General features: G+C 39.1%; 1 protein-coding gene and 1 pseudogene across 1 annotated transcript; both read right to left on the bottom strand.

Moving 5' to 3' along the window:
* Positions 1 to 4,112: 4,112 nt before the first annotated feature.
* LOC130457480 (class I histocompatibility antigen, F10 alpha chain-like) lies at positions 4,113 to 6,589 on the bottom strand (annotated as a pseudogene).
* Positions 6,590 to 10,719: 4,130 nt separating this feature from the next.
* On the bottom strand, positions 10,720 to 11,972 carry LOC100010090 (general transcription factor IIF subunit 2-like). The gene has a single exon (XM_056794238.1). It carries the CDS (start codon positions 11,896 to 11,898, stop codon positions 11,113 to 11,115), a length of 786 nt encoding a protein of 261 aa, XP_056650216.1. The 5' UTR covers positions 11,899 to 11,972; the 3' UTR covers positions 10,720 to 11,112.
* Positions 11,973 to 14,155: the final 2,183 nt, after the last annotated feature.

Genomic DNA, 14,155 nt, shown 5'->3' with positions numbered 1-14,155 from the left:
AGGCTTTAGATGCCACACAGCCTCAGGCAGTACCTAAATGGGTACTGAGGTCTCCTATGTATATAACATGGCTTTTTATCCTCTAACCCTATCCAAAATAGGGTTGGCTCTGTTTAGACCCTGCCCTCCTCTCATTGTCATCTAACATGTTTTTTACCAGGCTGAACCTTTCCCTGTTTAGCAGACATAAGAGAGGAAGTGAAACAGTCTGTGGTGAGGGCTTCTGAGCATGGTCACCATCAGGCTCTCTATGTGAGGTCCAGAGATAGATTGTTTGTTTCAATGCCAACCATCCAGTTCTCATTCCCAAGTGTTAGTTGAACCTAGAAACTGTTATATCTGAAGGAGAACACCAGGAATCTTCATTCCAGAGGGGGAGAAATAGGGAAGAGGTCCCATTTCTTCTTTCATTCTGGTCTCAGGGAGCTCCTGATTTAAGGGGCAGTTTTTAATGGAGTTTCCAGTCTGAAAATGTGCTATTAGTGAATATACCCTTCTAACATTGGCAAAGGACTTCACATTTATTATCTCACTTGACTGCCACAATATTGCTATGGGGTAGGAGTAGGCACTATTATTCATCCTCATTTTTCAGAGAAGGAAACTGAGTCCAAGAGAGGTTAAATTACTCTCAAGAGTAAAGACTCTCAGGATGAAGTCTAAGGAAGAATTCAAAGAGAAGTCATACTAACTCTAGGTCTTTTGACATTCTTGATTCTATTCCACATTGCCTTTCAATGCTGATTAATTGTGATTTCCTTTCAATTGTGACCCACAGATTACTGCTAGGACCTGGGCACTGAATCCTAGATGCGGATTGCAGTGTTTATAGACTCACCATCCATGTGTATGGCTTTTATCATTGTGACTGTGACTAGTTTTCATTTTCCACTGTACTAAAAGATGACATGATTGTTCAAACAGAACCCACCTCTAATTAAAACAAAGACAATAATCTTCTGTCACTCGTCATTGGGACAGAATATGTATAAATGTATGATCCTGCCTCAAATATTCAAATTAATTTGTGAACTCATTGATTCTGGTGTTCATTTTAATGATTTGACTATAACCTAACTATCCTTATGACACTTGTTCATGTGCTTCCATCACTTTGTAACAAAGGTTCCACTTTAGGTGTTGGAGGTCTTCCTTAATGGAGGACTTGGTGGCATTTTACTGAAATATGATTTCCACATACCTTGGCAATTCTATTGTACACTATCTGATTTCCCCTTTTTTCACTCTGACTCATCCTAACTCTGCTTTTGATCCCACTTCCTCATCCATGTGCCTGAAACACATGTATCTTCAATCTCCATCCAATGTATTTCTCTGTGTACGATCTAAGTCAGATGCCACAACCTCCCCATAACTTCCCCTGAGCTCCCACCCTTCCCAGGAAAATGATCTCTTCTTCCTCTGATCTCTCATAGAACTTTGCAATAATTATACTTATACTCCTACATGCTCCCTTCATCACATCTAAGGTTACTGTCTGTCTATTGTGTGTTTATTTTGTATGTCCTGATTAGTTAGATAATAGGAAGGTCCAGGATTTTGTCAAACAGAGAAGTCACACCTTGAGACCTGTGCACTGGGAAAATCAATTTGTATTAGCAAGTTGTGTGGAGAATGGAATCTAGTGGGGAGAGACTTTAGGTAGGGGAGTGAATGAAAAGACTATTGCAATTGAGAGATGATGAGGGCTTGTAGAGGAGTTGTGGATGTAGGGATGAGAGAAGTTGATTTATATGATATATAGAGAAGGTAGAAAAGACCTGAACTGACAACAGATGGGACATGTATGGTGAATGACAGTAAGGCATCCAGGATGACAGTGAGGCTGCCAGACGGGGGGCTGGGAGGATGGGAACACCTTCAGCAGGAATAGTGAGTGTGGGAAGAGGGAAGAAGTTGGGGAGAAAGCCAATAGGTGCCTTTTGAATGGATGCCCATAACGCTATCTGCAATGATCCCACAAATGTTTCAGTATCTGTGAAAAATCAGAATGGACAATGTCTAAAGGAGTCAGTGAAAGTTTCAGCCAAGACACAGCAAGAGGATTTTTAAACATCCCATGCCAAAATGTTAAGAAAAAGCAAACACAGTAGATAATTCTAGAACACTGATTTTGAAACGTGTTTTCAAAAGTTTATGTTAAATGTTATCTGTGTTGTCCTTCGTGATCATGCTGTCTTGTGTGCACAAAAATGGTGGGGACTGGGTTTAAAAGAAATCTGTCTCTGTCTGTCCCTCATTATTCTGGAAAGTGGGGTACAGACAGATCAGAAACTGTGTTTGAGAGATTCAAAAAGAAACATGAATTTTTGAACCTCTTAAACTTTAAGAACATCTCAGTGGGAAAAAAAGGAAGAGAAGGAAAATTTGATCCCACAATTTGATTGTATTTTTAATTGGGATAAATTTTAAAGTTTGATATATATGATTTTGGAAAATCATGAATGATTCTGAAATGTACTTGTGTGAAATAATTAATTTAGAGTTAAAATTGCTTATTAAGTTGTATAAAATTTCAGATAAGTTTGATTCTGTACAAAACTTAATTGCAAATTAATTATCTATTCTCTCTAGCATTTGAGATGAATAAGGGCTACATATTTGTTAAAAATACTAGGTTTTACCCATTATTTCAATATAACTATTTCAAAACAGAACAGAGAAGACACTGTGCCAGGGATGATCCCAGGTCACACTCACATTTTCCCTTGAAATGGAACTGCTTTTTTTGTTTACTTTAAACACGATACCCCACATCGCATTATCACACTCATGCTCCCAACATACACAGTCCTGCTGGTCTGGACATAGATGAGTGACTGGACATTTTTTAAAGGGATGATGATGGATTCTTCATATGAGGCAGTGAGCTGAACTTCATTGATCAACATGATAACTCAATGTTATTAAGGTATATAATCCTTCCCCATCTTCCTTTTTTTTGACCTAGACATGTGCTATCATGGGTATAGGGAAATCCCAAGGAGGAACTCCCTCTATCAGTGAAGATTTGCACTTTCTAGAAGTAAGTCTTAGAGAGATGCCTGAGTCTCTGATTATGACTTGTTTGAGGTCACACAACCAATAGGTGAGACTCAAATACAGGTCTTCCTAACTTCAGGACAGTCTCTATTCTTTACACCATGCTATCTATTAATTTAAGCATAGCGAACATTTAATAAATATTTACTGTAATGAGTTGAAAGGGATGACTGATTAATTTGTGATTGTCTAGCAAGAGAAGTTTATTCACTAAGAACTACCATGTTTTTGATGGCTTGGTTGAATCCATAGATGACATGTACATCAAATTTGGAGATGATTCCCATCCAGGAGGGGTAGCTAATGTGATAAAAAGTATAAATAAAGTGAGGGGATAAGGCAGGATCTCAAAAGATTTTTAAAGGGTAGAACAATGTGCTGAATATAATAAGATAAAATTTGATAGGAGTTATTCAATAGAATGTAAGCTCTATGAGAGCAGGGACTATTTTCCTTTTGCCTTTGTGTTACAAGAGACTAGCAAAAACGCTAATAGGTCCCTGACAAATTTTTATTGGGTTGCATTGGATTCAACTGAAATATATATATATAAAATTTAAATATTATAGTTGTATATAATGCATACACACACAAATAAAATATTTTCTGTAATAATAAAAAACCCAAGTATTTTAATGGACTGAAAACTTCATAGAAATCAGGAACAAGACTTGGCCTTGGCATGACAATTTTAAAAATAGTGGTCTCTAACTGTATTAATAGAGTAAGAATAATTAACAATCTTGCCACAGCACTTAAAGGTTTGACTGGCACTTTATGTGAATATTACTGTCATGTGATGCGAGTGTCATTACTATCCCAATTTTCCCAGATAAGCTGACTGAGGCTTGGAGAGATTGACTTGCCAGGATGTTACTGAAGAGTGTTTTGATCATGTAATATCTGGATTTCATAGACTTTGTGTACTACTTTGACCCTAAGATTCTGGGATTCTCTTCTCAAAACATTTTTTTACAATCAGTTATTGAGGTTGCTAAAAATAGCAATATCTCCTGTCTCCTTGGTGCTCCCAATCCAAAATCTTCCTGTCACTTCTCTCTTCTTACATGCAGAACTGTCTTCTTCATCTTCCATTTAATGAAGACCCCAGCAGAGCTCAGCAGTAGGATGACAGCCAACATGATGCCCAGTGCAAGAATCCAAGGTTTGTTCATAGTGGGCTTTCTAGGGACTATGCAAATAAAGAATAGAATGTAAGTGAGTGTGTATTCAATGAAGGCAGTGGGGAGAGGATGGGACTATATTTGGGGGCCCAGTTTCTTAGGGATGGGATGAGAGTATGTGGCTAAAACACTGACCTGAATATATAGCAGGACTCTTCAGCTCACTGTGTTCTACAACACAGGTATAACCTACACCTGAGTCCTCTGGTGGGAGCTCCAAGGTAACTTTGAGGTAGAAGGTGGAATCCATATTGGGCAGGGTGCCACTGGAACTCTCATTTCCTCATATCCCCAGCTTCCCATTCTTTTCCCAGCGCATCAGGATGGAGCGAGGGTAGAAACCTGAGGCAATGCAGGAGAGAATGATGCTGCCTTCTGGGCTGACATGTTGAGATACAGCCACCTCAGGGGCCACTAGGAGGAGAGATCAAGAAAGAAGGCTTCATGTCACAATCTTAGTCAGTGTTTGATGCTTCCATTATCTTTACCTTCATTAATGTTCTCAGTTTCCTAAATGCAACATCCTATGCTGTTGTAGCTAATGGATTCATCAGGTCCTTGAGAGTAGCATTTATTTGCCTGTATTGCTCTTGACACCTTGAGGACTGCTAGGTTAATACTAGTTACTGAGTCACCATCTGTTGGTTTTGACAAAATTATCACCAGCAACTTTCTAAACCATCTTCAAGAAGCTTAGTCTACTATGACCCATGATTGAATCAATGGGGATACTCCTGATCATGAACATTGCATATCTACCATACTTACTAGGCTATCCTTCATGTTTCTCTGTCATTTCCTCCACAAATAAAAGTAAAACATTAATTGTCGCCAACTTCCTGCTGCTGATGTTCCAAATTTGGCCAGACTGCTCTTTACACAGCAGATACATAGTTCATCATCCCTGGGCCTATGAACATGGGCTTCTCAGCCTAGGAAATAATTTCAGAGTATATAATTACCTGCCATGATTTTTTAACTCATAGAGTCCCCTTCCTGCCTTAATGAGTCATAGGATGAAGACTTTAAGTTGAGAAATAGGAAAAAAGAAGGAAAGAATGGAAGGGAGAATGAAAGGAGAAAGAAAAGAAAAGGTAAGGAAGGATAAAAGGAAGGAAAAGACTTAACAGAAAAAAGAAGGAAAAGAAAGTAGAGAAAAAAGAAAGGATAAAGGATAGATGAAAAGAGAGAGAAGGAAAGTAAAGTGGGAAAGAAAGAAGGAAATATGGAAAAGAAAAAAGAAAGTAAGAAAAATAAAAGATGGAAAAAAGAACTTTCAAATTTTCTTACATTTAAAACAAATTTTCCTATTGTCAACTGGGGTTATGATCAGAAGGTAGGGTTCTTGCCTCTTTCTCTGGGACTCCAGTGACTCCACAGATTGTGGAGGTGACCTAGGACTTTAAGGAGGAGATAGGAAAAAGTAAACACTTACCATTATCCCTTAAGTTTGAATACCCAATGATTTTCCTCATCAAGTCAGCGCAATATAGTTTCATGTAGCGTTTTCTTAGACTGGTCCAGAGGGGACCCTCCAGAATGTATGGGTATTGCTTGACTTCAGGATTTATGTTCTCCCAGTGCCCAACCTCTTCATCTATTTGGTAAGTTTCCTCCCCATTCCAAATTAAATGGATGTGACTCTTTACTGTGATGTCATTTTCTATTTCACATTCTATCAGGAGCTGGGCTGTGTGGTTTCCTGTGGAAGAACATAGAGTTGGGTTCCTTTGGGTGGAAAGGAGACAGGGAACCCAAAGTAGAAGCCCATCTTTGGGGGGAGATGTATCAAAAGGAGTTTCCTTTTTAAAAATTATTTTGTTAAATTTGTTAAATAAAATATTTGTTAAATAAAAATATATTTGTTAAATTATTTTTGGCTCCCAATCAACTCAGACTGTCTCCAGAGGATCATAGGAAATTCAGGTAGGGTAGAATAACTTGGGAGTTAGGTTCTCTTCATTCTGGGTCTATGTCCATTTCTACTCCATACAGTTTGAACAGTCATGTTATGCAGTGTGTCCGCAAGTTCTTAGTTTTTGCTGAGGTATAACAATTATGCTTAATATGCTTTTATGAATAATAATAATTAATTAAGAAATATGCTTAATAAATATTTTTTGACTGACTGCTCTTTGAAGGGAATGAATTAAGTTTTCCCCAAACAACCCAAAGTTCCATTGTCTCTACACTATCTACTGAACCCCCTTCTCTCTAGACTTACCTGCCTGTGTCTTTCTCAAAGCAAATACTTCCAGAATGAGAAGCCCAGTTGAAAAGTACCATCTCCAGCTCCTCTGACACTCAGCAGTCGTCAGAAGGGTGCTGCTGCCTGGCTTCATCAAGCACACCACAGCTGGGGAGGCTTTAGATGTCACACAGCCTCAGGCAGTACCTAAATGGGTGCTGAGGTCTCCTATGTATATAACATGGCTTTTTATCCTCTAACCCTATCCAAAATAGGGTTGGCTCTGTTTAGACCCTGCCCTCCTCTCATTGTTATCTAATATGACTTTTACCAGGCTGAAACTATCTCTGCTTAGAAGATAAAATAGAGGAAGTGAAACAGAGTCTGTGGTGAGGGTAGAGGGCTTCTGAGCAAGGTCATCATCAGGCACTTTCTGGGAGGCCCAGAGATGGACTGGTTGTTTCAATGCCAACCATCCAGTTTTCATTCCCAAGTGTTAGTTGAACCTAGAAACTGTTATATCTGAAGGAGAACACCAGGAATCTTCATTCCAGAGGGGAGAAATAGGGAGGAGGTCCCATTTCTTCTTTCATTCTGCTCTCAGGGAGTCTGTGGTTTAAGGGGCAGTTTTTAATGGAGTTTCCTGTCTGAAAATGTGCTATTAAGAGAAATAACAGTGAATGTACCCTTCTAACATTGGCAAAGGACTTCACCTTTATTATTATCTCAGTTGATTGTCACAATATTGCTATTGTGTAGGAGTAGGCACTATTATTCATCCTCATTTTTCAAATAAGGAAACTGAGTCCAAGAGAGGTTAAATTACTCTCAAGAGTAAAGATTCTCAGGATGAAGTCTAAGGAAGAATTCAAAGAGAAGTCATACTAACTCTAGGTATTTTGACATTCTTGATTCTATTCCACATTGCCTTTCAATGCTGATTAATTGTGATTTCCTCTCAATTGTGGGCCCTGGATTACTGCCAGGACCTGGGCACTGAATCTTAGATGGCATATCACAGTGTTTGTAGACTCACCATCCATGTGTCTGACTTTTATCATTGTGACTCTGACTAGTTTTCATTGCCCACTGTACTAAAAGATGACATGATCAAACAGAACCCACCTCTAATTAAAACAAAGACAATAATCTTCTGCCACTCATCATTGGGATGGAATATGCATAAATGTATGATCCTGCCTCAAATATTCAAATTAATTGGTGAATTCATTGATTCTGGTGTTCATTTTAATGATTTGTTCATAACCTAACTTGCCACAGGCAAGGTCCAGCCTTACTCACTACTCCAGGGGTTCCCAACAGGTAGAGAATGGTAGTTGAGAAAATAACAAATGGAAGATAGCTGTATATGTTATGTCCATGGGCATGCTCTGTACCTGATAGCTGCTCTGCCATCCCCAGGCCTGGTGTTTATTTTTATACCCATTTCTGGGGAACACAGATATATTACCTAACACACATGTCTAAATAGAGATAATTGGAAAAGTGATACATTGACTTTTAACAAATCACTTGATTAACATTCTATATTCCTGTATTGTGATCATAGATTCTTGACAGAATAAAGGTTTCACACAAGATAAATGATTTCATCATAGGTGGCTTAATTTTCTCATTACCCTGTGAGGAGTTTTGAGCTTACAAACAATCAAGGAAATTTACTTATTACTTTTAATAAAAAGAAATAATCAGTCAGAAGTTCTTAAAGACAATTCAACAATCATATCATTGAGGTTGAGAGGAACACAATTCAGATTTAATATTAGACTGATCATTTTTCAGGGTTTACTAGGGAGTTTCTGACTGGTGAGTTACTGGCTTGTGAAACTGAGTCACTGAGGCATGTTGAAGCTTGGTGTACCCGCATGTTTTGTATGGGCTGTTATGATCGATTTGTATGGTGGCTTCATGAGAATAAGTTTCTGTGAATGGGAGAGTTCTGGTCTTGGCTTGTAGCTGTGGTTTTTACTGGGAATGATGTACCTAAGTAAAAGCTAACCCATGGTAGTCTTTTGGGATTGGGTTTGAGGGTCTGATATTCTGGTGATGTCTTAGAGAATTAGGGTACAGGTATTTTGCTCTTGCATTATTCCTTCTGAGACCAGGGGGAATAGTAATCATGTCAATTCCATAGGTAAGGGATGTTAATGAGAGAGGTCATGCAAAGGGTATTGATTGGGCAATCACATCTTGCCAAGGGCCACTCTGTGGCCTCCTTAGCTACCATGAGTGACTTTGTCAAGGTGTTGTGGCCTGATGGCTGCCAGCACTAACCATCCTGTATGACTCTTATCCATGTGCTTCCATCACTTTGTGACAAAGGTTCCACTTTAGGTGTTGGAGACCTTCCTTAATGGAGGGCTTGGTGGCATTTTACTGAAATATGATTTCCACATACCTTGGCAATTCCATTGCACACTATCTGATTTCCCCTTTTTTCACTCTGACTCATCCTAACTCTGCTTTTGATCCCACTTCCTCATCCATGTGCCTGAAATACATGTATCCTCAATCTCCATCCAATGTATTTCTTGTTTAAGATATAAGTCAGATGCCATGACCTCCCCTAAACTTCCCTTGAGCTCCTACCCTTCCCAGGAAAATGATCTCTTCTTCCTCTGATCTCTCATAGAACTTTGCAATAATTATACTCCCACATGCTCCCTTCATCACATCTAAGGTTACTGTCTGTCTATTGTGTGTTTATTTTGTATGTCCTCATTAGTTAGATAATAGGAAGGTCCAGGATTTTGTCAAACAGAGAATTCACATTGTGAGACCTGTGCACTGGGAAAATCAATTTGTATTAGCAAGTTGTGTGGAGGATGGAATCTAGTGGGGAGAGACTTTAGGTAGGGGAGTAAATGAAAAGGCTATTGTAATAATCTAGGTGAGAGATGATGAGGGCTTGTAGAGGAGTTGTGGATGTAGGGACGAGAGAAGTTGATTTATATGATATATAGAGAAGGTAGAAAAGACCTGAACTGACAACAGATGGGACATGTGTGGTGAATGACAGTAAGGCATCCAGAATGACAGTGAGGCTGCCAGATGGGGGGCTGGGAGGATGGGAACACCTTCAGCAGGAATAGTGAGTGTGGGAAGAGGGAAGAAGTTGGGGAGAAAGTCAATTAATTTCACTTTGGCCTTTGGAAAGTCAACAGGTGCCTTTTGAATGGATGCCCATAATGCTATCTGCAATGATCCCACAAATGTCTCAGTATCTGTGAAAAATCAGAGTGGACACTGTCTAAAGGAATCAGTGAAAGTTTCAGCCAAGACACAGCAAGAGGATTTTTAAACATTCCATGCCAAAATGCTAAGAAAAAGTAAACACAGTAGATAATTCCGGAACAACAATGCTTTTGAAACATGTTTTCAAAAGTTTATGTTAAATGTTATCTGTGTTGTCCTTTGTGATCATGCTGTCTTGTGTGCACAAAAATGGTGGGGACTGGGTTTAAAAGAAATCTGTCTCTGTCTGTCCCTCATTATTCTGGAAAGTGGGGTACAGACAGATCAGAAACTGTGTTTGAGAGATTCAAAAAGAAACATGAATTTTTGAACCTCTTAAACTTTAAGAATATCTCAGTGGTAAAAAAAAGGGAAGGTTTGATCCCACAATTTGATTGTATTTTTAATTCGTATAAAATTTAAAGATTGATATATGTGATTTTGGAAAATCATGAATGATTCTGAAATGTATTTATGTGAAATAATTAATTTAGAGTTAAAATTGTTTATCAAGTTGTATAAAATTTCAGATAAGTTTGATTCTATACAAAACTTAATGGTGAAAGAATTTACTCTTCTCTCTAGGATTTGAGATGAATAAGGGCTACCTATTTGAATGACTGCACATACCTAAGATATATGAGTCAACTGAAAATGGGCAATATAGTTTTCTCTAAAAGTAATTAGCAGCCAGCCTGATGCAGAAAAAAGGATTTTTTACTTTAAAGAATCACATGGGAAGCAACACCCTGATTAGAGCTGTCCCAGCTGCTTAAAAGATGATAAGGTGTAATAAAAGAAAAGTAATGTGTATAGGAATTACTACCAAATTTCTTTTTTTTTTTTTGGTATAAATTTAAATGGTCTCTTTAATTGATAAATTTAAACACAAAACATGATCACATTTGAATAACCACACACACCCAACGGGTAACTGTTCTTCCATGTGTTTCAGAATGGAGAAGTTTTGCTCTTTTCATTTATGAAACTGTGGTTTCCTCCCTTTCCCCTAGTTATGTCTTCATTTTGAATCAATTGTCCATTATGGGGGATAAAGGCAAAGCTTCATTCAACAAGACATTTGCTATTACTTCCGGCTTTTCTGTGGTGTTAGAAAACCTTTCTTTATTTTACATTTCAAAGTCAACTCAAAAAGCAAAACTAACTTTAAAGCAATCCAATCCCTTGCATGGTTTATGACAAATTTCTTTTATAAGCACTTTCCCTCCCCCAAACTCTAGAAACTTCATTAAAAAACAAACAAACAAAAAAGTGAAGCTAGAGGAATTAAAAAGTATCTGTTCCTTTACTCTCTTTAACAGATTGCTCAAAGTTTTGAGGACAAGCGCAGGGTTTGCTTTCTAGTACAGTGACAAGCCACCCTGCCAGCTGCCAGCATCTCTGCATCCACATGAGGTCTCCTCAATCACTCTTATCCCCTCCTTGGTAATGTCTGTATTCTGGCTTCAATTCCCAGGTATTTTTGTGGGTCCCCTTAACATTGTAAATGCCTATTTCTCTCAAGAGTTCCTTCAGGTATATTATAGGCTGCTTAGTGATGTCTACCAAATCCTTAATATTGTAATATTGATGTTTTTCAAAAGCTGAAAACAACATGTCCAGAACCTGTTGCTTCTCAGCTCTAGCTCGTTTTCCATCTTCTTTCTTTTTCTTTTCATATGCAATGTTGTTTTGATGATTAGCCACTGGTTTGAAATTGGTCGTGACAGCTTTGTCCAGGTGTTGGGCTAATCGTACAGGTTTTGAAGATTCTTCTATTTGTAATCTCTTCAATCTCATGTAGTTTTCACTGGCAGCAGGTCTGCACTCAGCGCGCTGTACCACTATTCCTTCCAAGGAAAGCTGATTATTCTTGCTCTCTGAATTTCCTTCAGGCTGGCCTTCTGGGGAGCTCTCTGTAAAGACTGTTAAAGTCTGTCCTCCCACGCTTTGCAAGTGAAATCGATGTTCTCTAGGAGCACTGACAGAAGAGGGTTTTCCATCAATATCACAGATATTTGCAAGTTCTTCATTCAAAGTAAACGATACTTCCGTGCGTCCTTGATTCTTTGCAATCCTCAGCTTTCCTACTTCACCTCTTCCGGAAGCTTTGGTCCACTGCTGGGACAAGTACTTCGGAACCTTTACGAGCCACACTCTCGTGTTTTGTTTGGCGCCGGTCAAGTCGAGCTCCCCGCGCTTGGCCATGGCTCCGCGCCGATGCCGATGCCGCTACCGGTGGAGGATCGGGGAGCTCGGGTTCGGAAAAGACAGTCTGGAGGTCGAGGCTCTGGCACCACCAGCGTCGCTCCAAAGCCGGGAAGTGGCTCTCCTGGGGGAGGGAAACACGCCGCTCCTGGAGATCCCCAAATTTCTGAAAGAAATGATAATGCAATATGGAAAAACTTCCGTATGATCGAAAGTTTTGATTTTTCAAATGAATATGTTAAAGAACTTGAAATCTGTTCATCTGCAAATGTGGAATGGAACAGTATTCAGAGTTTGGAGTTGTAACAGTTAAAAAGGATGGTTGTCAATTGTTATAATTAAAATTTTAATTATGAGGCTGTTAGTAGCTTTAACAATTTCGTTTAATTAAAAGAGATAGATAGTAAAAAGAGGGAAATGTAGGAAGGAGATAGAAAATTGCTTAGTCTACCACCCTAGAGTCTGCTCTGATGGAATCCAGTTTACCTCTGCTAAAGTTCCAATCTCCTGTCAGAAGAGGGTGAGAGTTTGTTCAGCAAGTCTCTAGACTTCAGCCTGAGTCACCAACACAAAACTGTGTCAAGCAAGAGTCTCTTCAGCTCAAGTCACCAACACAGGAGCCCAAGTCTGAGAGTCCCTTCAGCAAGGGCCACCAGAGCAAGACAGAGTGAGCAGTGTCTGGCTTTTGATTTATATACCCTTTTCTCCCCCTATTAACTCTCCTATGTCACATTTCAGGAACCAATCACGGTTCCTTAATTTGTCTGGCATTGCCCAGGGGACAGTTCCTATCAGATCAACTTACTGTCTCTGAGGGTGTGAACTTCCTTGCAATCAATGCTAAAGGATCTTCAAGTTTCTGACTGACATTAAAATGGAGGGGAATTCCAAGTCCCTTTTGATTAAGTTAAAATAAAGGGAGTGTTAATTCCCTTTTCACAGGAATATGGCAAAAAGGAATTTTTGAATTTGTAAACATTTGTTGTAACTGATTGGGATGTATGAATTGTTATCAAAGTATGTCCTCTAGATAAGAATGATCTCATGGCTAAAGGGTAAACATGTATTTAAATGCATTTTGTTAAAATGTAATTTTGGGTAAACACAATTAACATGTGACATCCATACTGTCAAGAAAATTAATATTGAGGTGAATTGGATAATATGTAAAGATCTGATAGGTAAATGATGTATTGTTATAAGGAAAAGATGAGTTAGGTTTGTAGAACCCAGTGGCATGAGACTAGCAGAAAAGAGAATTCTGGGATCTTGGAAAGTGGTTTAAGCTGGAAGAAACCTCAGGGACTGTCCGGCTATCTGTCTCTCTCTGGATTTGCCTGGGGAGACTGGCTGCCTTTCCTGTGGTTGCTGATCTGCCCTGATTTCCCATCCTACCTGCTGCCTTGCTATTATTTTGCTGTGTTTCCTGTTGATCTGAACATCTGCCTATCTGACTGTAAAACCAGGTCCAAAAGGACCTGGACCTTTCCTTGGGCCCTGCCTAACTGCCATTTGAGCACTACCTCTAATACCACATAGTGAGGGGGGTGGGGTTAGTGCAGATTTAGGTAGAGCAGGGATTGGGATTTTTAGGCAGTGAGGAGAGGATTAGAATAGGAAAACCACTCTGAAGAATCTCTGTGAAGAGACATTAGATCCTTAGGTATTAGTTTGAAAATTAGCTTTAGGATTATCCCATACCCTTTTAACCTATTCTCTTTAATTAAACCTACTTTCCCATTTTACTGAGTGGCTGAGTGGTCTGTGTGTGATCTAAGACCAGACTCTGTCCTGGTCAGAGTGTCTGTTAGCTTTCCAACCATCCACATAATTGACAATATTACAAGCAAACCAACAAAAACCACATGATTATCTCAATAGACACAGAAAAAGCCTTTGATAAAATACAACACCCATTCCTATTGAAAACACTAGAAAGTATAGGAATAGAAGGGCCTTTCCTAAAAACAATAAACAGTATATATCAAAAACCATCAGCAAACATCATCTGCAATGGGGATAAACTAGATGCATTCCCAATAAGATCAGGAGTGAAACAAGGATGCCTATTATCACCTCCGTCAACTAGAAAAAACACAGAACTACTAAATAGTCAAAAATCACTCTTTAATCAAGGGAAAAAGGGGTTATCGCTACTAATACGACAACAGAGCTGCTTCCCAAAACTGCACAGAGTCAAGACGCCCTGGCCACCAGCCCCTGGGAGTGCCACAGACTCAGGATGGGCTCCAAGAAA

Source organism: Monodelphis domestica, chromosome 1, assembly GCF_027887165.1.
Source record: "Monodelphis domestica isolate mMonDom1 chromosome 1, mMonDom1.pri, whole genome shotgun sequence".
NCBI classification, from domain to species: domain Eukaryota; kingdom Metazoa; phylum Chordata; class Mammalia; order Didelphimorphia; family Didelphidae; genus Monodelphis; species Monodelphis domestica.
Note: the sequence above shows the minus strand (reverse complement) of the source record. Positions and strands in the feature narration are given on the sequence as shown.

Coding starts and splice junctions, on each gene's coding strand:
- LOC100010090 (XM_056794238.1), bottom strand. CDS start 11,898: ATGGCCAAGCGCGGGGAGCTCGACTTGACCGGCGCCAAACAAAACACG.